Source organism: Hylobates moloch, unplaced genomic scaffold, assembly GCF_009828535.3.
Source record: "Hylobates moloch isolate HMO894 unplaced genomic scaffold, HMol_V3 SCAFFOLD_3, whole genome shotgun sequence".
In the NCBI taxonomy this organism is placed as follows: domain Eukaryota; kingdom Metazoa; phylum Chordata; class Mammalia; order Primates; family Hylobatidae; genus Hylobates; species Hylobates moloch.
The window spans coordinates 7,431,972-7,458,422 of NW_026652278.1; the positions used below are offsets into that span (position 1 = coordinate 7,431,972).

Sequence of the window (26,451 nt, forward strand, 5' to 3'; positions counted from 1 at the left end):
AACTAGAATGAATGGCTAACCTAATTATCTCCTATGTTTCCATGATAAATCCAAATATATTGTGATACGTACCTCACTTTTTCTCCAGCATTGCAATAAAAACCTGACGTTATCTTTATTGCCAAGACAGCTTAGTCATACTTAGCAGCAAAACTAGTATTGCTAATTATTTCAGAGTGCATACATCCATTTTTACATGACACACTAATGTCTTGCTCAGTTTTCTGTTATCTATGGGAAAGGGAGCTTGATTTGTTGCCTTAGTTAATTATCCAAAGTTTGTTGGTAGGGTTATGGTGCTTTTCAGTGGTAAATTCACTCCATTAATAATAGTTGTAATCCAGCAGCTAACACTCATGGGTTATTGCATGCTGGGCCCTGTGCTAGAAGCCTCAATATCTCATTTAACCCTCACATCCACCCAGAAGGAAGGGACTACAATCATCCTTGCTCTATCAATCACTGAGGACACTGTGTGTGTATGTGGAGCTGGTTGAATATATAAACAACCCATGCTCTTGGGCACATTATATGGCCTTTATTCCTAGCTAGGGAATTTTTTCTATTTAATGTTTCCTCTAATGAAAACTAATGTAGAAATGTCACTTCTAAGTCTGTCCCTTGTTCAGGGACTTTTTCCTAGCCCAGTGTGTCCGTTGTTCCAACTCAGCTTATCTCCCACTTGTGGACACTTGTGGTTTACAAACTTCTGTGGTAGCTTCCTTTGCTTTACAAATATATGTTAAATGGTGATTATATTGTTGCATTCTTTCAGCTGAGCCCCAACTGCTAAATAAATGTAATTTTCATATGATAGGCACTGTGAGAGAGAAATTCAACTCAAATGTTAGAAATCATTGTTGAGTGTTGCTAGATATATACTGGGTCCTATGGTGGTGAATTGGAGCATTTGATTATTAGGGGTGTTCTGTCTCCCTGGAGGTTCTAGCACCATTTCCAACAGACCTTCTGTGCATTCCTGAGTGTTTCCAGGCTTCAAAGACAAGACATGGCACCCACATTCACCTGGGGCCAAGAGCAGAGATGTGTCCAACATTTACTGACTTCTGGACACAGCTCCAATGAACCCCTCTCTCATGGGTATCCACAGGAGGGGCCCCACGAAAAAAAGGGGAATGTGTTCTTACATTTTTTTTTTTTTTTTTTTTTTTTGGAGACAGAGTCTTGCTCTGTCACCCAGGCTGGAGTGCAGTGGCACAACCTCAGCTCACTGCAACCTTTGCCTCCCGGGTTCAAGCAATTCTCCTGCCTCAGCCTCCTGCGTAGCCTGGGATTACAGGCACATGCCACCATGCTAGGCTAATTTTTGGTATTTTTAGTAGAGACGGGGTTTCACCATGTTGGCCAGGCTGGTCTCAAACTCCTGACCTCAGGTGATTTGCCCGCCTCGGCCTCCCAAAGTGCTGGAATTACAGGCATGAGCCACCACGCCCCGCCATTTTTCTTCTATTTCTATTAAACATTTTTAAATTGCAGCATGAAGGAATGCTGATATTAATAACTATTATCTGTGTGCTGGGAACTTCCTATGCATTATTTTCGTTAATCCTCATAACAATGCTGAGATAGGTCTTTTCCCCCACATTTTCCAGAGAAAGAGGTCAAGTGACTTGCACAAGTCCCAAAGCATCATTTTTGGCTAAAATCCAGCATGGAATAATCCCACCTTCCCTGGCCAACTCCCTCACACTGGCTTCTGGTCAACACAGCCCTGCCCCTTAGTGTATTTACAAAGCTTGACTTGCCCCTCAGACCACTGCATCAATTCTTTGAGCTGATGAGAAAGTATCTAGTGGAAGAACTTCAGTGCATTTCACGGAGCCACCCGGAGCAACCTGTGGAACAGCGCCTGCACATGGCAGACTAAGCACGACCATCCTCACCGTCTAATCCACCCACAGATGAACGAGTCCTGCTATGTGATGTTGGCAAAACTGAAGAAATGAATGTGATGTTTGAAAAGATTTTCACCAACTTCTCATTTTAGGGTGAATAGAGAAGCCGCCTAACTAAAAGCACAGGAAAGTGTGTGTCCTCAGGGTGACACTAGCAGACAAACCCCAACATCAACACTACCCCAGGGCCCAGGGGCAGCCCAGAAGCCCCACAGTTGAGTGTTTATAACTATAATCCATGGATAAGTCTTAAATGTTAGAGAAAATTTTGGCAAGAAGATTAACAGAGGTCAGCCTCCACCCACCTTGTATGGTGAGAGGATGATATTCAGGTATCAGGGCCTGTGCCAAGTGGCAGGCCCTGCTTCTTAGGGACCTCTGCTGGCTCCTGGAAAGTGACCCTGCCTAACCCTATGTTTATTGCAGGGGACCTGTAAGCCAAACCCCCCTCAGAAGCCTCTGCCTGCAGATCCTCTGGCCAGAACAACTCGGCTCACTCATGCCTTGGCCAGGACCCCAGGACAACGGGAGACTGGGCTCTGCCTGGCACCCCTCAGGTTTGTGTGACATGCCATGCCCATCTCTCTAACTCTTGTGGGACCAACCACGACTAATCCAAGCCAGAACAGGGGTGCAGTAGTCTAGGCCATGCTTCCTGCTCTCCCTACAACTGTGAATACCATAAAATAGACATGACAATTACCAGGAAGGAAGCCGTCCACATGAGCTTATAATCACAGGCATTGCCACACAGTGCCTGTCAACAGCCAAAGTGGACCTAAGAGAGCAAATCAAGATGTCATAAAACTACAGTACCTCAGAAAGCCAGGCCTGTAAGACACAGAGGAGCTACCAAGTAGCATAACAGTATGAAGACTGGACACCTGTGTTAGTCCATTCTCACATTGCTATAAAGAAATACCAAAGACTGGGTAATTCATAAAGAAAAGATGTTCAATTGGCACACAGTTCTGTAGGTTGTACAGGAAGTATGGCAGCATATGTTTCTGGGGAGGCCTCAGGAAACTTACAATCATGGCGGAAGGGGGAGCCAGCACTTCACATGGCTGGAGCAAAAGAAAGAGAAAAAGGGGAGGTGCCTCACACTTTTAAACAACCAGATTTAATGAGAACTCCTATCACTTAAAACCAAGGACATGGTGCTCAACCATTCATGAAGGATCTACCTCCATGATCTAGTCACCTCCCGCAAGTCCCCACCTTCAACTTTGGGGATTACAATTTGATATGAGACTGGTGCAGGAACACAGATTCAGACCATCTCAACACCCACCTCCACAACTCTCAGCAGACTCTGCCCAGTCCCTGAGGTCCTGAGACATTAGTCGGGTTGGAGGCATACAGCTGGAGGAAGGGACGTATGGGGAGTAAGGCAAAGCAGCCTGCCTGGCAGCAGGACACTGGGAAAACAGGGACAATGGGCAAAAGGAATCACCTTTCACAACTTATCCTGCTTGGTCCACTAAGAAGGCAGAGACCTCAATCCCAACTTATGCTGGGAGGCTAACCCCATGGTGTAGGGGAGCCAGCTCACCCTGGTTGGTGAGAGAGAACAAATCTACAGGAATTTTGCACGCTAGGTGTTAAACCTAGCCAATATTAAGGATTAAATTATACAAATTTATGATATTTTATATTAGAAACAAAGGTAATAAGCGCTCAAAACTCACTTCACATTTTTCTCCATTTTGCTATAATTATCTGTGCTCTTGAGATTGCACTCATCCATTATTTCTGTATGGCAGAAAACCTAGGTCATGGTAGCTGCCTGCATCTCTTCCATGTTTAGCAATGTCAGGTGGTAGCCTGAAACCAGCCACAGGGGGAGTATTTACACCATGGAAATTGGCAAACACTGCAAATGAGGCTTTCCTGTCCCCAACCCCATGGGCTGTTAAACATTTACCAGCACACAGATGAGTTAAACCCACAGCCAAAGTACTCTTCTGACACACATGCCCTCTTGGCAGGAAGCCTGCTTTGTGAGCTCAAAAGAACCAAAGGTACTGTGTTGGCCAGGCCCTAGGTTCAGTAATCCTGTACCTCTGAAGGAGAAGACACACTGCAGTGATTTCATTACAGTTCTTGGGAAGAATGTTTGGCCCGTGAAAGAAAGCGCTGCCTAATAAATCTCAGAGATAAAGGCGGTCAAAGGGTCAGGACAATTGTTTAATTCCCGACTACATAGAGAAAAATTACATAGCATCCTAATTATTTCATTGTGGTTTGCATGTTGATCTTGAAGTTATTTTTCTTGTTCTATGTGAGGAAGAAACACTACTTTACATGAACACAATGAGGGGAAGCCCTTTTTCTTAAATGCCCTCAAGCTGTGGCCTGTCTTACCTCTGTCAGTTGCTGATTGTGGTCCTGTCCTGCACATTTCATTTTTTAGGGATACTGGGTGCCCACCTTTGCTCCCTGTTCTCTGGAGCTGTGCTGTGGGATACAGGGGCTGCTAGGCATGTTATGCCTGGTAAAAGTCTTACTGTATTTTAAAGACTTAGTACCCTAAAATGTCAACTATCAATTTTTTTCTATTGATGATGACCTGTTGAAATAATCCTCTAGCTATACTGAGTTAAATGTATTACTAAAATTAATTTCACCTCTTTCTCTTTTTTTCATGTGGCTACCAGAAAATTTCTTGTGTAGCTCACATTTTTTCTGTGGGACAGTGCTGGTCTAGAGTTGACTTATGGGTGGGAAATGTGGCTTTGGAGACAGGTCTCCCGCCCCCGTTATGAGGGGCAGTGGTATCTGACACAGAAAACCCTTCAGACTCAGAATACATCTCCAACCCCAGACCTCTCCTATCCTCAGAATCACTTCTCAAGGCCTCTGATCAATTTTTTTTCTCCTCTCTTCATTCAGACCTGCTCCGCAATATCCACACCAAGTGCCCAGATCCACCCACACCGCCTATATGAAGTGAGAAGCCGACACCTTTTTTCAACAGTGAAGACAGAAGTTTGCACTATCTTTCAGCTCCAGTTGGAGTTTTTTGTACCAACTTTTAGGATTTTTTTTAATGTTTAAAACATCATTACTATAAGAACTTTGAGCTGCTGCCGTCAGTGCTGTGCTGTGCTATGGTGCTCTGTCTACTTGCTCAGGTACTTGTAAATTATTAATTTATGCAGAATGTTGACTACAGTGCAGTGCGCTGTAGTAGGCATTTTTACCATCACTGAGTTTTCCATGGCAGGAAGGCTTGTGCTTTTAGTATTTTAGTGAACTTGAAATATCCTGCTTGATGGGATTCTAGACAGGATGTGTTCGCTTTCTGATCAAGGCCTTATTGGAAAGCAGTCCCCCAACTACCCCCAGCTGTGCTTATGGTACCAGATGCAGCTCAAGAGACCCCAAGTGGAACCTCAGTTGACTTTATGGATTCCCCATCTCAGGCCAGAGCCAAGGGGCTTCAGGTCCAGGCTGTGTTTGGCTTTCAGGGAGGCCCTGTGCCTCTTGACAACTGGCAGGCAGGCTCCCAGGGACAGCTCTGGGACAGCAGGGAGAAATCTGGCTTCTGGCCAGGAAGCTTTGGAGAGAACCTGGGTTGCAGACAGGAATCTTAAGGTGTAGCCACACCAGGATAGAGACTGGAACACTAGACAAGCTGGAACTTGACCCTGAGCTGACCAGCCGTGAGCATGTTTGGAAGGGATCTGTAGTGTCACTCAAGGCTGTGCTTGATAGAAATGCCAAGCACTTCTTTTTCTCGCTGTCCTTTCTAGAGCACTGCCACCAGTAGGTTATTTAGATTGGGAAAGATGGTGTTTCTAGAAGAAACCTACTGCCCAGGCACTGCAAACCGCCACCTCCCTGTACTGCTTGGAGCCGAGCAAATCACCACAAACTATAACACAATAAATGATCCTGTATTCAGACAGATGAGGCTTTCCATGGGACCACAACTATTTTCAGATGTGAACCATTAACCAGATCTAGTCAAGTGAGTCTGTTTACTGCAAGGTTCAACTTATTAAAAATTAGGCAGACTCTTTATGCTTGCAAAAACTACAACCAAATAGAATGTGATGTTCCTGAGTATAGCCCATGTCTGCTATCATTATTCGTACATATTGGACAAAGAACCTTCTCTATGGGGCATCCTCTTTTTCTGTCTTGGCTGCAGGAATCTTTAAAAGATGCTTTTAACAGAGTCTGAACCTATTTCTTAAACACTTGCAACCTACCTGTTGAGCATCACAGAATGTGATAAGGAAATCAACTTGCTTATCAACTTCCTAAATATTATGAGATGCTGGCTTGGGCAGCATCCCCTTGAACTTTTCACTCTTCAAATGCCTGACTAGGGAGCCATGTTTCACAAGGTCTTTAAGGTGACTAATGGCATGAGAAATACAAAAATACTCAAATAAGGTAAAATTCCATGATGCCTCTGTCTTCTGGAGGGGTCATGAATGACTGGTTTTCACATTAGAAGACAATTGACAACAGTTACATAATTCACTGAGTGTTTTATGAGAAAGCCTTCTTTTGGGGGCCAACAGTTTTCCTATGCCTTGCAACAGAAAGAAAAATATGTACCAAGAATCTTGGTTTGCCTTCCAGAAAACAAAACTGCATTTCACTTTCCTGGTGTTCCCCCACTGTATCTAGGCAACATAGTATTCATGACTATGGATAAACTAAATACGTGACACAAACACACACAAAAGGGAACCCAGCTCTAATACATTCCAACTCTTATAGCATGCATCTGTTTATTCTATAGTTATTAAGTTCTTAAAAATGTAAAGCCATGCTGGAAAATAATACTGCTGAGATACATACAGAATTACTGTAACTGATATTACACTTGGTAATTGTACTAAAGCCAAACATATATATACTATTAAAAAGGTTTACAGAATTTTATGGTGCATTATGTGGGCATTGTCTTTTTAGATGCCCAAATCCTTAGATCTGGCATGTTAGCCCTTCCTCCTATTATGAGGATATGAACTGAGTTTTTCTTCTGTTGTTTGTTCTTAGTTTTAATTCCTATGCTTCTATTTCAGAGAGCCAGGAAGAGTTTGATATTAAAGGAGGTTAAAACTGTGATCTTATGCCATGTCATCAATGGCCACTTAGGGGCCATGGCTGATGACACATTCTTATCTCTACAGTACTAATGTGTTTTTATAGAGCCATGCATTTTATTTCTGAATAAGAACATATTTAACCTAATATTCCCTTACAATATGGACAGTATTAATCCTTCCAAGACCAAGATGCAGCATTTATCAAGTGAAGCATATTTAGCAGCAAATTCCATTTTAACATAACTTAGGAACCAATAACCAGGATGTTTTGTGGTTGGGGGAAGCAGGGGGTGGAGTATTCTTTTTTATATCCTCAAAACAAAAAAAATCAATACTTATATTTCAATGGCAATCTAGTATTTTTTTTTAAAGATTGTATAGGCATGAATAATAGAGGTGGTTTGAGTTGTGTAGGGCCATCACCTGGAAAGTCAATGCGACTAGACACAAAGTAGCCCAGAGGCTACTTTTCTTCCTACAGCTTATTATAGTTGTAGGTTCTATGACCTCACTTCAAGGGTTCCAGGCAATTCCACTGAAAGGTTTGTCTCCTGAAATTTTTTAAGTTTGTTTTCCTGACACATGTAATCAGATGTGTAGCAACCAAGGGAAACGAAGCCTAACATTCTCCATTGTGGAAATACACACAGGAGGTTACACTTCCCAGCGTGGATTTTTCCAGCTTACACATGTGGGATGACATCACAGAAACCACAAAAGCAGCAAATTAAACTGTAGGAGAGTCAATACTCCTGACGACTCTCACGGGGGGACATTTTTATGCCTTCTTAACTTTATGAGAATTCTCAGGCTGAATTATAGGCCATTGTTCCCTGGCAAATCAATACATCAATGCATCCTTAAAAAAAAAACAAAAAAAAAAACTGCTACAACTGTGTCAAAATGTTCTTAGGAGCCTATGGTCTCCACGGTGCTAAAAAGAGCCTGGTGCTGGGCAGACTGGCAGGGCTGAGCATCCTCCTGCCCCCCTCGCCACTGATGTTTACTAAGCACTCTGAGCCAATGAGACCCCCAGCAGCAGAAAGGGCACAAGGCAGTGCCAGGGCAGCAGGGCCAGATCTTTCTCATGCACCCTGACCTCTTGCAGACTTTCCTCATTTCAAATATGCAGGGCTTCCCTACATATTCTGGGGGCCCACGGCACACTCAGGCTGGAGATCCTTCCTCACTGCGCTCAAGATGGCCCCAGCCAGACACCAGTTACCCAGCTGAAAGTCACAAACCCTCCCAGAAGTCTCCCAACACTAGTGCTGACCAGAGATGGGGCTCTCAGGCTAGGAGTTTCACACACTATGACAGGCTGCTGGGGGACATTGCAGGACCCCTTTTCTTCTCCTCTCCCATGGTAGAAGCCAGCCCTAGGCAGCTGCAGTTACTCCCTCTGACTCAGCAGCAGGCTGATTCAACACAGCTGCCCACAGGAAGCCAGTGGCTAATACATCTGTTTACCTTTCCCTATCACCCAGACACAAGCCCCTTTCCCAGGTCAAACCCCAGGCCGATGCATCTCCAGTTTCTGACAGTCAAATCGCTATTTCCATTGCTACTTTAGATCAGCCAAGGTGGTGACTGCTGCGGTGTGTGGCTGTCCCTACAAGGCCCACCCAAGGGATGCCCAAAGCCCAACCTTCTCCAGGGCTGCAGCCCAGAGCAACCCCACCAGCCTGAGTCCAGCAGGGGACCTCCCACCCAATGTCTTGTTCTAATTAGAAGGGGAAGTTAGCCATAGAAAATCAAGTTATCTATAATTATAAAATTTTCTTGACTCAGCTTAAAGTTCCTATTCACATCTATTGCTTTTAAACCTATCTGAAAACTCTGATACTAAAACAAATGACACTCTAAGAAGGTTTGGGAGCCCCATGCTGAGAACCATTTCTGTGCAGTGAGGATGTTTCCAGAAGCTACTTACCTACATGTGAATGTGCCATTTTCTTTCCTTTTGTAGAGAAAATCCCCTTTACTTTTTGGAACAGTAATGGCAGCTTCTAGTACAGCCATTACAGTTTCATATGAGAAAAATTAAGAAAAGAATAACTATAAAATTGTTACAATATCCAATAATGGATAATGATGGCCAGAAGATTTAACATACAAAGTAATTCTTAATGTAAAGCTATTCAGCTCTTCCAGGTTGAATGCCCTGTAACCCACCCTGACCTTCCACATCATCTTCAAAAAGCAGTTTCTCTGTTCCCCGTGATTCTCCTATAACTCTTTAGTCCTCCATTTGGCACATTTTAAATCCTCCAAAGAATAAGTATCGTGATTATTTTCATTTTACAAAAGAAGTTGAATAGTGTTTTATTTTCATGGCCTATAAGCAGGGACCTTAGTAGGGCAGTGATAGGAAAAACAAATTAGACCAAAAATCCTCTACAAATCCAAGGCAGGAAAAGTGGTGGCAGAGTGACTCATTCTCCTGTCCCTCCCATCAGGTCATATCGGAAGGCTGTAGTGAATGCCTGTTCTTTGAATGTGTGGCAATTGTTCCTGTAACTCTTTAAAACTTGGCTATAGGCTATTTAGCACAGTACAGATTAAAGATACAGTTACGTAAACCAGCACAATAATTTTAGAGTGCTTCGTCCATTTATCATGCTTTGGTTTGCTAATTTTTTCACATACCTTTTTATATCACAGTCTGTTGCTTTTGTACACATTTCTCATACTGGGGTTCGACAGGTAAACACAACCTGCTATTTCAGTAGAAAAAGTTATTGTTACGAATATTAAACCCAATAAATAGTATAAAGGTAAATATCAATGTGTCTCTCATTTGTTACTGAGAATGTTACAAAAATCGGGGGAAGGCCTTCATGTACAAAAATATATTCTCATTCATTTATAGACGCTTGAGAAGATTTTGGAACAGTACATAAGAAACTAGGAAGAATGGCTGGCAGGGTGGGGGTGCGTAAGGGGTGTGTGCTACCAACCTCATGAACGCGTGAGACCATGGCACAGGAAGGAAGATGCTCACACACAACATGGGGGGTGGGGCGTGATAGGGTTTTTGAACAATGTGAATGTATAACCTGATTTTTTAAAACTAATCTATTTACATAAGAAATCCAAAAAGCAAGCAAGCAGTGGTAGAGACATTTATATCAGAGTTATTTGGTATGAAAAATCTAAATGTAAATAGATACCTATTTACAAGTTTAAGAAGCACACCATCCAACTTAATAAAACTACAGAAAATACAAAGAAAAATACATATACAAAATGCTAACAAGAATAAAGGAGTCTTTTTTTTTTTTTTTTTTAGATGGAGTCTCACTCTGTCACCCAGGATGGAGTGCAATGGTGCCATCACAGCTCACTGCAACCTCCGCCTCCTGGGTTGAAGCGATTCTCCTGCCTCAGCCTCCTGAGTAGCTGGGATTACAGGCACATGCCACCACGCCTGGCTAATTTTTGTATTTATAGTAGAGACAAGGTTTCATCATGTTGGCCAGGCTGGTCTCGAACTCCTGACCTCATGATCTGCCCACCTTGGCCTCCCAAAATGCTGGGATTACAGGTGTGAGCCACCGCACCCAGCTGAAGGAGTCTTTATTCTTACCACTCTCCACCTATGATCACACGAGCCGGCAAAAATTAGTACATACAAAACTTCAAATATAATTGATATATATCAAACAGGATACTCCAAACATACAGAACACACCATCTTTCCAAGTGCCTTGGAGGAAAAAAACATTCTCAAAAAATAATTCCATACCCTAGAAATGTAATGATTCATTAGTTTTCAAAGATGAATTGCAGATTAGAAAACAGCAAGTGAAAACATTTGTAATAGCACACGTGATGGTAGGGATTCTCAAACTCTTGGAATTAGAAGAGCTCACTTGGGATGCTTGTTCAAACCCATTAAAATCCATTGCTCATGCCCTTTCCCTGGAGATTCCAATTCAGACAGCAGAGATGGGGCTACGAAATGTGTACTTAGCAAGTTCTCCCCAGTTGAACTTTTCATCAGAAAAGTTTAGAAAACTTCTATGATAATGTAACTAAAGCACTGCTGGGGGAAAATTCATAGCCCTAAATCTATATATTAATATGTAAAGGATGAAAAAGGGAATTTAATATCTACTATAAGTTATAAAAGGAACAATAAAATAAACTCAGGGGAAAAAATAGAAGAAATGAATTTGTAGACCTAAGGATAAGTTCATTAGAAGAAAGTAGAGCTAATAAAACTATGAGTTGCTCTTTGGGAAAATTCAAACAGTGCATAGGCCACTTTCTAATCTCATTAAGCAAAAAGAAGAAAAAGAGCAAACATACATAGCATATGAGCATGAAGAATCCTGCAGTCCACCATAACCCAGGGAGATGATCTCAAGAATATAAGGATGGTTCGATATTGATCAGGAGGGTGGGCAGTTTTGCCAAGCTTGATGTCAACCAGAAGGATTGCACACTCCTTCCATAGAGTAGGCTAGTGAATACAGTCTACAACAAACCAAAAAATGAAACTAAGGTGAACGTCAACATGGACCAACAACCAAAGGAGAGACCTCTGGACAGTTGTAAATGTGCTCCAATTTTTAGAAAGGTTTTAAAAATCTAATCTGGCAAATCTAAAGGAATATGCATTTGTACAAAAGGTAAAACACTCATGAAATATCTAAGGACTGGACTATATATGGTCCACAAGTCCAATTCCTAAAACAAATATTCTGTGGGCTCTTTGGAATAAAGCTGATTGCTAACGTCAATAAAATTGTGTGCTTTTTCTCTATGCCCCTCAGCAAAAGCTTTGGAGCTTTAATTACCTTTTATTAGTCTTTCCCTACAGAAAAAAAAAAAAAATCCACTCCTCTACAGACCTTTGTAGCTAGTTTTCCCATGGGGTCAAGTTAACCAGTGTCTCTCTGGAGACATAAAATTCATGTGGTCTGGGTGCTCACATTTTGCTGATATTGAAGTGTGTTTGCTGAGTTGAAGCTCTACCACATTTGTGTCTTTAAACTCCCAACCAGCAGACATGGTTGCGGTTAATTCCTACTTGTCTAGGAACTGCATGATCAGCATCAGAAAACCTGCTCTGAAGACAAAATTTAACATACTACCCTTTGGCTACGTCATCCACCCATGAGCAGGCTGAGTCTTCCATTGTCAGGGCGTGAGTATGTGCAAACACATTAGACCTGTCTGTAGCCAAAAAGGCTGACCCTCAACCAGACACCTCTAATAGAACAGAATCGGAGTCTTGAAATATGTATTTTGAGCTTTGATGTGAGGCCAACAGCTGAAGAGAAAACCCCTGGGCTTTTCAGAGGAGTGCCACTCCAGGAGGGAGCAGCGGCCTGACAATCAGCCTGGAAGCCCTAAGTTGGGAGGGGAGGATTTAATTGAAAACACATGAGGGAAAGAATTCCAACAAGGCCTAGCATGGTCGAAGGACAGCTTGCAGGGCAGGAGCCGGGAGTGGGAGACCCATGTGTGTTTGTGTAGCTCCGGTGCATAAATATTTTGTTTCATGTCTAACTCCAAAAGGCACAAGTGCAAGAAAACATCCCCATTCTACAGACACCCATTGATGGCACCACATACGCGCGTGCTTAGGTAAAAAGATGTATTTCAAAGTGGGATCAGTGAATCTTCAACTAAATAAATAAATGTACGGCCTCCCAAGATGCAGAATTTCCCATCCCTAGTTTAACAGTCATGGTTCACTTTATTTTACGTGGGTTTCGCAGATGAGTGGTGCTCTCATCAGCAGACACAGGACTTCTTTGGCCTCTGCTTTTTTTTCCCTTTCTTCTAATAAGGAGACTACACTCTAGATAAACAAAACAGACAGGTGAATGTAATTCAGGGTTTTGGTGGTTTTTCTGAGTCTAGAAGGACTACAGAATTAGCCTTGATAGGCAGAAAGAGCATCCCAACCTGTCTGTCAAAAACTCTGGCCATTTCTAGGACACCTTTGCCAAACTGAAACAGGAAACAACAAAAATTTTACATGCTTATAAATGTTCTTTCTCCCCCTCCGAGGAAAATCTTTACATAAATATGGACTCATTTACCTCATTTTTTACACTTGCATCTGCCCCTTTGTCAAGAAGTAACTGAACTAACTCTTCATGATTGTTTAACACAGCCACCTAGAAAACAAAACCCAGGGTGTTGTGCATGAGCTTCCCCCTCCAGGGCACACACAGCAGGGGGTGTGAGCCTGGCACGTGCAGGGTCCCAGCAGCCCCCCTGCAACCCCAAAGGGCCACTGTGGCTTTGTGTGGCCTGCAGGCACAGCACTTCCTCTGCAGCTGCAGTGGCAGCAACTCCAGGGAAAATGGAAAATAGACTCTCCCTCTCTCCACACTGAAACCAGGACAGAAAGCAGCTTGTTCTTTGTTTCACCAGTTCTGTTTTGATCCCACAGTCGTCCTGGGGACAGGGGTTCTTTACTCCTTAAATAGTTGTAAAAAGTCAACAAAAGTATTCTAGTGACAGCCTCGTCCTTATGAACGAGCTGACAGGGAACACACACACAGTCAAACCCAAGGGCTGGTGCAGGGCTGAAGTCACAAGAATTGTCTAATTACAGAAAAAGCTCTGACCTTAATTCCACACAGAAAACTGCCTATTTTCGGGAAGAGGACCTACCATAAGAGGCGTCTTTCCATTTCTGTCCTTCACATTCACATTGGCCCCAGCATCAATTAGAAGAGAGGCCACTCTCTGATTTCCCGACACCGCAGAGACTCTCATGAGTGGGGTCCATCCTGAACCAGTGTCTGCGATGTCTACCTGTTGGGCCAGAGAAACAGCTGTGTTGAGCCCAATTTCTGTTTCTTAAAATGATTCAAACTTATAAAAGGAATATTTGCTTGCCCCAACACCCGGACTTAGATAGCAGTCTTTCTATATTTGGTTCATTGCACTGTGCTAATTTAAGTCACATTTCTGTGCTGTGAGGACACGTGTTAGAATCGCATTAGAGGGTGCTGAGAGACCCCAGGGTCTCCCCATCGGCTTCTTCATCTACATCCTTTAAAGTGGAAAAAAGATGGGCTAGAAAAATTAACTGAACTACTTTCCACTTGGCCCCTGGTGAGTTCTTATTTTCTCTTGCCTAACTTTCCTCACCTAGCATTCATTTTTCTTACTTTTATGTACATTGTAAGCAGCTTTACATCCTTTCTGGAACGAGACAGTAATAATATATACATACACCCTTATACTTACTAATACTTATCAATTTTAGGCAGGAGACCTACAGGTAAAATACAGACCAACCAGATTCATTACACAAACTCTGTCTGAAAAGTCTGACTAATGGCTTCTCCAAAACAGTGTGCCCAGTAATCAGATGGCTGTTTCCTGATCATCTTCTCTACACTGAAATCTCTCAAGTTAGTGTTTTAAAGTAAATATTTTAGGTTAAGAAAACGTAAATATTGTCTCTTCCAATTCCAATGAAGACCTCGCCAATCCACGAAGAGTGATGCTGATGTAAAGACAGATACATGTGTGTGCTCAGACACACACACGCGTGTATGCACACATGCATACCATGTGCACACGTGCCCGTAAGCACACATGAGCACGTGCACGCACACACACATACAATGTGTTACAGAAGAATTACTCAAAGATGATGCATAGCTTTAGTAAAACATCAGAATGGAACAACAAACAAGGAATTTCCAGGAGATCTTAGGGGCACTTCAGGGTATTTCTATGTATAAGATTATCCACTGTAACATGATTTGGATTTGCAGCTCTCCTTCATGCAAAGAACTAACCTGTGGGCAACATACTCCATTATATTTAAAGAATAATAAAATAAGCACCTCATATTACGTGATGCTTTACACAGCTTTCAACCCTCTTTACACACACTTCTTTCTCTTTTGGTCCTAAACGTTAATCAGAGGTAGGTATTTTTATTCTTGGTTTACAAACAATCAAAATAAATCTCAGAGAAGTGCCTTTCCTGAGATCACATGGATCATTAAATGCAGAAATGAATAAGTAAGTCACCAAGTAAGTAAGTCACTCTTAGTATATGATCATTACATTTGGGAAGAAGGTGGAGGAAGGCTCTCAAGTCCTTCCCATGGGCTTCAGAAGCATCAGGTGAGCCATCTGCCAGAACATGGAAAGACTCATGTTGACATCATCCATCCGCCACCAGGCCAGTCATGTGGAAATCATCCATGCTTATTGTTCTGTCCTCTGCAAAGTAGTTCCAGTGCTTCAAAGAAAGATGGAATTTATCCCAAATAAGTTTATTCATATCTGAAGGCCAGAGAGCCTACATTTCCAAAACTCCAGTATTTAAATGTTGATAGCAGAGTTTTGCCCTATTGTGAATGATTTATTTATTTATTTGAGATGGAGTCTCACTCTGTCACCCAGGCTGGAGTGCAGTGGCACGATCTTGGATCACTGCAACCTCCACCTCCTGGGTTCAAGCAATTCTCCTGCCTCAGCCTCCCTAATAGCTGGGATTACAGGCGCCCGCCACCACGCCTGGCTAATTTTTGTATTTTTAGTAGAGACAGGGTTTCACCGTGTTGGCCAGGTTGGTCTCGAACTCCTGACCTCAAGTGATCCACCCGCCTTGGCTTCCCAAAGTGCTGGGATTACAGGCATAAGCCACTGCACCCAGCCCAGATGCTTGACTTCTTTCAGCAAAATACAACCTTCTTTTTCAACCACAGACTTTCACTAGGTGCAAAACGTGCCCAGAATTCATCATAAACCAATCAAGGAGTGTGTGGCTGTCACTACCACACAGGGCACGTGGGCCCGGCTCTACTAGGGAAGTACATAGACTCAGCCTTCTGCCTCTGTGCCTGTCTCTAAAACATAAGGAAAATAAGAAATGTAATAAATTTTTAATGACTGAGATTTTTCCCATAAGGGGGCACTTTTCTTAATTCTCTAAAAGCAGCAGCAGGAACCAGGTAGATCCTGTAACTGCAGTCTCACTTTCTCTCAATTACCCTTCAGAAACAAACTAGAACAAATCTATTGACATCTTCCAGGAGACATGACTTTTCTCAATTTGAGTTGATTTTCCAGGTCATCGACTTAATTTCTCAGCACTCTACACACCATCTGGCAATCACAGCACAGAACTTTGTCCATCATTCTTTAGTTCCATGCTTTGAAATTTTTAGCTAATTTCTTCAAAGTCTTGAACATAAGTTTTCAAAATTATCAGCAATTTCCATAATTGATCTAATTCTAATTACCCATCTTCAAATATCCATAGACATCCAAACAACACTGTTTCTATTTGCTAAATCAAATTTGCAGTTTCTGATAACATGAAACCAAAAGTAGACCAACTTGCCTGTTTTCAGGTAAAGACGCAAAGAACTGAAATGTTCTATTCTTGATATGGTCAGTTTGCTCTTTGGAAATTTTTTGTCACGACTAATCTTTAAAACAAACCAAGAATAAAAATTACCTAATTTTAGAAGTAACAAGAAGCACAATGGCTATAAGAGCTCTCTTAACATCTTTGTATCTCCACCATTTGAGATAATATCTGGTACACGCTTAGTAAGGCTTTGGTGACAGACTGAATGGAGAGAGAAATAAGCAAATGAACAAAAGAAAGTAGAAACATCAGGCTGGGCACAGTGGCTCACACTTGTAATCCCAGCACTTTGGGAGGCCGAGGCAGGTGGATCACTTGAGGTCAGGAGTTCAAGACCAGCCTGGCCAACATGGTGAAACCCCGTCTCTACTAAAAATACAAAAATTAGTTGGGCGTGGTGGCATGTGCCTGTAATCCCAGCTACCAGGGAGGCTGAGGCAGGAGAATCGCTTGAACCTGGGAGGCGGAGGTCTCAATGAACCGAGATCACGCCACTGCACTCCAGTGTGGGTGACAGAGCGAGACTCCATCTCAAAAAAAAAAAAAGAAAAAAAAAAAAGTAGGAAGCATCAGGTCCAGCTCTGGATTCAGACCTGTTTCTTTTCCCTACACAAGATAAACCCCCATGACAATCTGAAAGCTCACTCTCATGTCCATTCTAAGGTTTCAGGGGCTTTCTTGCTAAGTCAGAAAACTTTCTCCAGCATTTCTAAGGTTGACTAATCAAAGGCCCTGCTTCTGCCAGACCCCGTGGAGCAGCATTTTAGATTCTTAATGATATGTGCGTGGTTAACAAGGCAGGTCCCGTACCTCACAGCCATCGTTTATCATCCACTCAATCACACTGCAGTGGCCTCCATCTGCAGCCCAGCGCAGAGCTGTACAGCCTCCCAGGTCTCTAGCTTGCCAAGAAGCGCCGTGTCTTTGGAGATATTTCACAATATCTAGGTGTCCCGCATAGCATGCCAGCATTAGACTGCAACATACGGAAGAAGCAGCATTTGACAATAAGCACAGTCACCAAACTCAGCTCCACCTTTTACCCTACCTGGCTTAAACCAAGAAATCCTAACTTGAGTGGAAAAGCCATGGGAACTGTTCATATAAAACGTACCTGTATCCATCAACTGATGCACAAAACATGGTATATCCATACAATGGAATATTAGAAATGAAGTGCTACAAACATGAATGAACCTCGAAACACTGTGCTGAAAGATGCCAGACATGAAAGGCCACATACTGTCTGACTCCATTTATACGAAATGTCCAGAACAGGCAAATCTACAAGACAGAACTAGCAGGTGAGTGGTTGCCTGAGGCTGAAGGGAAGGAGTAATGGGGAGTGATTGCTAAAGAGGGCAGGGCTTCTTTCGGGGGGGGCAGGGGATGAATGTTCTGGAAGCAGATAGTAGTGGTGGTTCCACAACTTTGTGAATACATTTTTAAATGTTGAATTGTATGTTTTAAAGGGTGAATTTTATGGTATGTGAATTATATCTCAATAAAAAATGAATCGTGACTGTAACTGAGGGTAAAATATTGGATTTTAAAACATCCAAAGTCCATGATATTCAAAAAAGAGAAAAGGGAAAAAAATACTCATTTGACACTATTAGAGATAACTATCAAACCAATTTCTTCTTACTCTAAAAATTGGTGTTTAAGAAAAAAATTAAATTTTTTTTTAGGACAAAATGTAGTCCATCCCCAGCTGGTGGGGGGGAAGCTGTTTTTCACAGAAGACTGTCAACTAATAAATATAAAAGGAACCATAGAGTTAGAAAAACCCTTATTTGCAATTCCCAATTAAATAATTGATTCAGGCAATAAAATTATTGGCACTGAAATTATTGGGTAAAAGTTAATGGGGAGGCCAGGCACAGTGGTTCACCCCTGCAATCCTAGTACTTTTGGAGGCCGAGGTGGGTAGATTGCCTGAGCTCAGGAGTTCGAGACCAGCCTGAGCAACATAGCGAAACCTCATCTCTACTAAAAATACAAAAATTAGCTGGGCGTGGTGGCAGGCGCCTATAATCCCAGCTACTCGGGAGGCTGAGGCAGAAGAATCGCTTGAACCTGGGAGGTGGAGGTTGCAGTGAGCCGAGATCGCACCACTGCACTCCAGCCTGGGAAAGAAAGCAAGACTCTGTCTCAAAAAATAAAAAAGAAATAAAAAATAAAAGTTAATGGGGAATGGAATATTCACACGGCAATGAATTATCCCAGAAATTATTTTCTAAGTGCAATGGGAAAACTGTATCTTTACAAAGAAGAAAATTTGCTGTCATCATTCTAAAAAAAATAATGAAACCTAGAATCACTACCTGTGACACAACCTGCATCACAGGCCTCCTGATGGATATAACATGAAGTCACAACACTAGCTCTGAAGCATTCTTGCTAAAGTGTTAACCTGAGTCTAATTAAGCCTTTAATTTTTTTTTTTAATTCTTAAAAAATTTCACCTTGTTGCCCACGCTGGTTTCAAACTCATGGCCTCAAGTGATCTTCCTGCCTCGGCCTCCCAAAGTGCTGGGATTACAGGCAGGAGCCACAGCACCCAACCTAATCGAGCCCTTAAGCCTGTCTTTAACTTTATTGTTAATAAAGGGATAGATGAAATGCCTGCCCCACAACCAGGAGACAAGCAAATCCAGAACATAGGACTTTCTATAAGATAACTGGTCTGCTCTCCTCAGAGAGTCACTGCTATGAGGAAAAAAAAAATTTTTAAGAGAGAACTGGTCTAGAATAAGAGACTATAAAGAGAGAAAACAGCCAGATGAAATGTGGGAACCCTGAAGGGATCATGGTCTCGCCCTCCCCAACAGAGCTGTGGAAGACCTTTGGGGAACAGGTTGGGAGACCTGCATGGGTGGTTGTGTATCAATGATATTAAGGAATTAGTTGAAGTGTCTTAGAAGTGATATGATACGATTACTATGCAGGTTAATGACCGTGTTTTTAGGAAACATTTTCTGACGTATTGAGGGGTGAAGGGTTATGCTATCTACTAATTTCAAAATAGTTCAGGAAGAATGAAAAAAAAAAAAAAAGGCGAGGCAAATATGGCCAAATGTCAACTGCTAAGCCTAGGTGGGGGGTATACAGGTGTTTGTTGTACTATTCTTTCATTTTTTCTAAATGTGTAAATATTTCAAAATAAAGAGTTGGAAAATAAAACAGAAAATCTTCTCAATAGGGAAACGTGCAAAGCCTGAGTGATAACTGGAATATCCAGCCCCCAAGGCAAGGCACAGCTGAGCTGAGATGGGGCCAGACCTCTGCAGCCGCATGTCCTCACACAGTCCCCTCATTTCTTGGAGACCCCCAGAAGACAGTCAGCGTGGTGTAGCACCTGCCTGCCGGGTTTAGGGTGTTCATACTCCTTTCCCAAGCACCCGAAGGTCTTTAGAATTACCTTTGCTAAGGGAAGAAAACTTCATTTTTAAAATTATATACAAATAGAACTCTAATTATCTGCATGACTTTTTTTTTTTTTTTTTTTTTGAGACAGAGTCTCACTCTATCCACCTAGGCTGGATTGCACTGGCACGATCTTGGCTCACTGCAACCTCCGCCTCCTGGGTTCTAGTGATTCTCCTGACTCAGCCCCTCAAGTAGCTGGGATTACAGGCATGCAACACCATGCTCGGCTAATTTTTTGTATTTTTAGTAGAGACAGGGTTTCACCAGCCTGGCCAGGCTGGTCTCAAACTCCTGACCTCGTGATCGGCCCACCTCAGCCTCCCAAAGTGCTGGGATTACAGGCGTGAGCCACCACACCCAGCCTATCTGCATGATTTTTAAATAATGCTTCTTTTCTGATTATAAAGTAAGGCATGGTACCTAGAAAAAAAATTCCCATATCAGACTCACCCATAACCTCACCTCACAGAGAACAAACTCTTAAGATTCTGTTGAATTTGCTCTAGGTGGTGAGGAGGATTGTTTAATAACCAGCCCCGGAGGCTCTGGATTGCCCAGCAATGAGCTCCTTGAGACCAGGTGCTCTTCCTTCCCAGGGATAGGCACAGCCCTGAACTTACCACCTCCCACTGGCAGAAAGCCACCAAGGTCCTCCAAGTACCAAGCAGCTGGAGTCAGCCACCACCCCAACTGCCATCTGAACTCAAACTGCCTGGCACCCGCAGAGTCTGTTATCTGCTGCTTTATAAGAATGCCCCTCTCTGGTTCACAGGGTGGGAGAAAGGGAGAGCGGCCAGGACATAGCACGCTCCTGAGCACAGCCCTGCAGGGCCTCCCACTGCGCCCCAGGACAAGCCCACCAGAAATGGAGGACCCGCTCCGCTTGCCTGCTTGCTGAGTCCCCTGCTCAGAGTCACATTCCTAGCTCTACGCAAAAGCCCATCTTTTCTCTCTTGTTCTGTATGATTTTCTCTTCTCCTTGCCTTTTAAAAGTATTATTTCTGTTTCTTATTATTTCATATACTTCCCTGTTTACTTAAGCACTGAAAACAGCATTCACATACTAAATATTCCATCATATGAATATATCATAACTTCAATCAGTCCACTATTGTCAGACATTTAAGTTGTTTCACATTTTCCGCAATTTTAAATAAGGCAACAACAAACACCCTTACTAATCGTATTTGCATTTCTGATTGTTTCCTAAAATGGGATCACTGTGTCCATGGATGTGGCTTAATTTGGATGCACATTTCCAAATTGCTTTCCAGAAAGATGATACCAATTTACATTTCTATCAACTATATTTGAAAGTACAGGCTATTTCACTGCAGCTTTACCAACATGATTATTTTTTAATCACCAATTTGATAGGTAGAAAAATTGTTATTACTAGTAATGCTAAACACCTTCATATGAATTGCTTACATTGATTCTGCTATAAATTGTCTTCTTGTGTAAACTGCTTTTTTCTACTGTGTGTGGAGGCTTTTTTGGAGTATATGTATGGGCGTGTGTGTTCTATACATTAAAGATGCTGGTAATTTGTCTATAATACATGTGTAAATATTTCCCTGGAATGTCCTTAACACTGTAATCAAGTTTTTAAAAATATATAATACACTCAATCTTTTTATTATTCCTTTCCATGCATTTATTCCTTTCACATTACAAGATAAAATAATTATGCCCCTGTGTTTTCTGGTCATTTTTTATGGTTTTGTTTTTTACATTTAATTCTTAATTCATCTGCAATTTATTTTGGTACATGCTATAAGACCAGGATCTAACTTGACTTTTTCCTTCAAACATCCTATTTTTCCAATACCTTCCTCGATGGTTTATGTTACTTCCACCATCATATACCAGGTTCTTATGTAGATAGGGATCTATTTGAGGATTTCTATTCCATTCTACTTTTTTTCCGATTATTTGTTCCAGTATCATACTACTTTAATTACTATAACGTTATGAGGCATTTTAATAACTGTCAAGGCAAGTCCTTCCACATTCTGCCTTCACAAGGTTGTAGTAGATATTATCTATTTGTTCTTCTAGATAAATTACAATCATTTTGACAGGTTCCCAAGAATAATTCCATTTGAGGCTGCATTTAACCTCAATACAGTATTTGAGAAGAACTAAAAATTGTATAATAGTCAATCTTGCCATTCTGGCAGATGACATGTCTTTATTTCTTAAATTTTTACATCTCTCAGTAAGGTTTTTAGGTTTATTTTTTTATTCAGATTTCCTACATTTCTTGTTTCCATTCCATTTTATTTCCCCATTATATTTATTAACCAGTAATTGCAGGGATTTAAGAAAGTCTTTTCTTTGCCTTGTAGCTGTCCACTTTACTGAGCCTCCTTATTAAGTCCAAGTTTTTCAAGCTGATTCTGTTGGGTTCTACAGGAAATAAATCATACCCCTTATCTGAGTTCACATCTTAAGTGGATCAACCTTCAAAATACTGTCTAATCATGAAATAACAAAATATATCTTTATTTACCATATGCCAGGAACTGTTTTACGCATTTTTCATATTAACTCATTAAATGCCTACGAGCTATAAGTACTTCTGTTATTCTAATTTTATAGACATGAAACTGAGATACAGAGAGATTAGGTAGCCTGCCCAAGGTCACACCACATCCTCAGAGGGATGCAGATTTCACATCAAGCTCTCCACCACTCTCCTGGGCTTCACTACTAATTTTGGAAAGGAATTTGCCAGTACTAAGAATGACACTGGCTGATTGAGATGATTTAAAAAAGAAAAGGAAAGAAACCTTTGTATGCTGCAATCAAAGGAATCCTTCATTCAACAGACATTTCCTGCTTCCCATGTGCCAGACACTGTTCAAAGGCTGAAAGTATCCTTCACTTTAAAAAGTAAGATACTTTTATCAAGACCATCCTGGCTAACACGGTGAAAGCCCATCTCTACTAAAAATACAAAAAATTAGCGGGGTGTGGTGGTGGGCACCTGTAGTCCCAGCTACCTGGAAGGCTGAGGCAGGAGAATGGCGTGAACCCAGGAGGCAGAGCTTGCAGTGGGCTGAGAACATGCCACTGCACTCCAACCTGGGAGACAGGGCGAGACTCTGTCTCAAAAAAAAAAAGATACTTTTTAATATACATGCCAAGTTACACCCAATTTTTGTTTTGCATCTACACAAATAAAGGTTTCCACCTTGAATCTACTGATGGGAAGCATTATGTTAAAAAATTTCCTAATACCTTACCCTCCGGTATGGACCTCATAGGTGGGATGGAAGAGATTTATAAATACCTACACACAAACAAACATACAAACAGCTTTTTTTCTCTATCAGATTTTAGCAATAAGGTTATCCTCTGGAGCTTTCCAGCTTCCTCTCTGCTCTGGAAAAGCCCAAGGTTATTATCAGCGCCTAGAAAATCGGAACAGGTTTACTGGTAGAATAGTCAAGCCACGGAGCCTACATTGGAGGTAATTTTTAAATGAATTTTCTAGTTTCTTGCATGGATATTGATTATTTCGAATTTTCTGCTTTTTGGGTTGACTTGGCAGTTTAAATTTTCTCAGAAAAAAAGTATTAATTTCAATGAAATTATCTACTATTATAGACACAAACTTCATGTTTACATTTTCTCTATAACAATGGTTATTGTTCTCTTTCAAACTTCTAATTTTTTTCTTCTTTCTTAGATTTACAAAAGATTGGTGTATTTTATTAGATAGGTTTTTAAGAGGCAACTCTTACATTTCTCAATAACCTTTCTATTTTTTAATCAATGTCTACTTTTAATTCTTTCATTTTTCCTACTCTCCTTATACTTTTTTTCTTTTCACTTTTCAGATTGCTATGATTCTTTTCAAACTTGGAGTTGATAGCTTAGTCTCAACTTAACCTATGAGTTATTTGGAAAAATACTTTTTAAATTTATAAGTGATATTTAAGATACTGTTATTTAAAATCTATTGCTGCTTTGTGTTCAGAGAATGTAAATGTAGAAGACAGGCCTTCTGATTTGAGAAGTTAGTTGGGGTTTTCTTTATGGCCTCCCCCAGAAGGTCAGTGTTTGGCAGCTGTCCGTTGGTGCCCTCTGCAGCGCCCAAGCCCTGGTGCCATGTGTGTCATGACCACCGCCCCTGAAGCCAGGGCCTGGCATTTTGCTCAGTGTTTCAACCCACACGCCAAGCACCGCGCCTGGGAAGTAGTAATCCGTCAATAAACATGGGTTAGTTGGAATTTATTGATTAATGACTAGATGAGCAAGTGTTTTTAGGTCTTTCAGGAACACTCTCATCTGTCCTTTATGTGTGTCACGTTCTTCCCCTGAGCTTTTCCTGTAGCGTTCTCAGCCCTCCAAGGGGACATGTGCCTCTCACCTCAGGAAAGTGCTCTGGGTGTCTCTCTGGTGGTAATTTCTGTCTGCTTCTTTAGAAACAACGAAGATTTCTTAGCAACAAGTGAGGTTGAAATGCAGCGGAGGCCTGAGAGAGACACGCGGTGCCGGGGGCAGGCACTTGCACCCATGCCCAGCACGGATGGCGAAAGCTGCCCTGTAGCTGCCATTTCCCATGCACTGCGTGTCCACTGGGCACAGGGACCACGCCAGAGAAGTCATCATACGTTACAACAGATGCCCCCACTAAGCACCCTGGTGAGCGAAAGCACAAGACCCTGTGAGCAAGCCAGCTTTTGTGATCACCATCTTTCCTCAGTGACCCACTCACCTCTCAAGACTGTCAAAAGCAACCCAAGAAAATGTTTGGATGAAATGACAACCCCTCTGGGCACAAGCCTAGCACCACAATTCTGAGAACATCAGCACAATTTCAGTCATATCCCACCTCCTACCTGTCCTTGCCACTTCCATTCTTCAGATTCACGTCTGTGCCATTAGAAACTAGGATTTTCACAAGCCTAAAGGAAACAAACTTAACTGTAGCTAGATGAGTCACCTTGATCACTCAGAACCCACAACAGTCTAGTAAAAATGAGTAACACAGCATCCAAGATGCATCTTTGCAACAGTTTCTTCTGCACCTTCAGAAGCCAGCTGGTTTTAAAACCAGGTACCATTAAACCAGAAAACCACCTCTTTATTCCAGAAACGTGGGCTTTTACCTTTGACATGAGTATTCATTAAAATCAAATGAAAGCACATGAAACAAATTGGGCTACCAAAATAATTCACTGTCCTTTGAATGGCCATTTTTAATATATTCTTAAATGGTAGCATGTAATGAAGATGCATTTCTGTTTTTTTCAAATGGCATTTAATTAAGATATAAATGAAAATAAGGTATTCGTATTAATACTTATCTCTGTGTGGAATAGATAATGAGAGTGTATCTGTGAAAATTATATCTTAGCAACCTAGCAGAAAGTTTTCCAGAATATCCCTCTCTCTACATTTTTTAAAAAGAAAAATTCAAATTCCAATAACCAGTTTTCCAAGAACATAAAAAATATATTGCATGTAATTAAATGGCTACCTCTCTTCCTCAACATATGATTTACGTTCTCTCCTGCATGTTGTGTAACTTTATGATTACAATAGCTGGATTTCTAAGCCATCATATGGTATAGTTTGGGAGATAGAAAAGAAACGGTTCCTCCATGGCCCTTTTTCCTCCCATCCTTATCCTGACCAGAGCCTTTGAATAAAATAAAAAGTTAAATCCCCAACAGAGATTAAAAAAAAAAAAAAAAAGAGCCATACCTGGTGTATCCTTTCTGGGCAGCAACCATCAGAGCGGTAAAGCCAAACTTATTGGGAACATCAACCTTAACACGGCTTGGGAAAAGCAGAGAAGAGAGATAAGCACGCTCAGTACAGCTACTGCAGAGTGAAAGCCGGTGGTTCTCGTGGGGCTTAGGTGGCTAAAATGACTCATTTTACTGAAAATTCCAATTTCTTTAGGGCCATTAAATCTTTTCTTGTCTTAGACTGCTAAGAATCTTCTAAACTATATGCCTAATATTCTATGAGATTCGAATGTATCATGAAAGAGAAAATTGCTGTAATTTCACTCAAAATATGCAAGCTTCGGCTCAAAGCCATGAGGCCATCAGATAAAGCACCCTCCAATGAACACAGCTCTTTAAGGTATCTGAGGACAGTGTCTTCACTGCTGACTCTCAGCTCCACCGAACACGCGTCTGTACTGGTGGAGACTCAAGCTCGATCCTCGCCTCCCATCTCACCTACTGGGTAGAGAGCAGTCCTTTCGGAGGTCTTCACGCACATACTCCAGCGTAGCAGCTTTGGCTTTTTGTGGGAACCTTCTCTTAAGAGCTCCAAATTACAGAGCCAAATTCACAAATGACTTGTCTTCTAGGGCACTCAAAACTATTGATTCAAAAAGAACTTAGGTAACATCTACTTTTCATGTAGGAGGCAGCTTCAAACATGTCATCTGCAGCAGCTATATTCATCATTTCCCCTCTAGTGTTACGTCAACCTTTTAAATCAGAAAGCAGTTGATTTGGCGAGTCCCTCATTTCATCAGAAATTAGATGTGGGCATTTGGGGGTGAAATTTGCCTAAATGCTATGGCTTATAAGCAAGAGACAGAAATTATTTCTGGGAAGAAAATATGACACCCAGCCTTGTAATTTCCTTTTACAATTTCTATTATACAATCACAAAATATAACAAT

At 41.6% G+C, this 26,451-nt stretch overlaps 2 protein-coding genes across 2 annotated transcripts in view; one reads left to right on the forward strand and one right to left on the reverse strand.

Annotated features, from left to right (window-relative positions):
• The window catches only part of ADAM12 (ADAM metallopeptidase domain 12), a 367,967-nt gene extending 362,953 nt beyond the window's left edge, over nt 1–5,014 (forward strand). Inside the window, exons 22-23 of the mRNA XM_032175291.2 lie at nt 2,343–2,473; nt 4,812–5,014. Of these exons, the coding sequence (XP_032031182.1) occupies nt 2,343–2,473; nt 4,812–4,872 (192 nt within the window). The 3' untranslated portion in view covers nt 4,873–5,014. The remainder of the gene's footprint in view (nt 1–2,342; nt 2,474–4,811) is intronic.
• Nucleotides 5,015–12,582: 7,568 nt separating this feature from the next.
• The window catches only part of FANK1 (fibronectin type III and ankyrin repeat domains 1), a 122,558-nt gene continuing 108,689 nt past the window's right edge, over nt 12,583–26,451 (reverse strand). The window contains 8 exon segments of the mRNA XM_058435902.1: nt 12,583–12,775; nt 12,777–12,803; nt 12,911–12,955; nt 13,048–13,125; nt 13,628–13,771; nt 17,169–17,334; nt 24,644–24,709; nt 25,512–25,586. Coding sequence (XP_058291885.1) covers nt 12,737–12,775; nt 12,777–12,803; nt 12,911–12,955; nt 13,048–13,125; nt 13,628–13,771; nt 17,169–17,334; nt 24,644–24,709; nt 25,512–25,586 — 640 coding nt within the window. The 3' untranslated portion in view covers nt 12,583–12,736.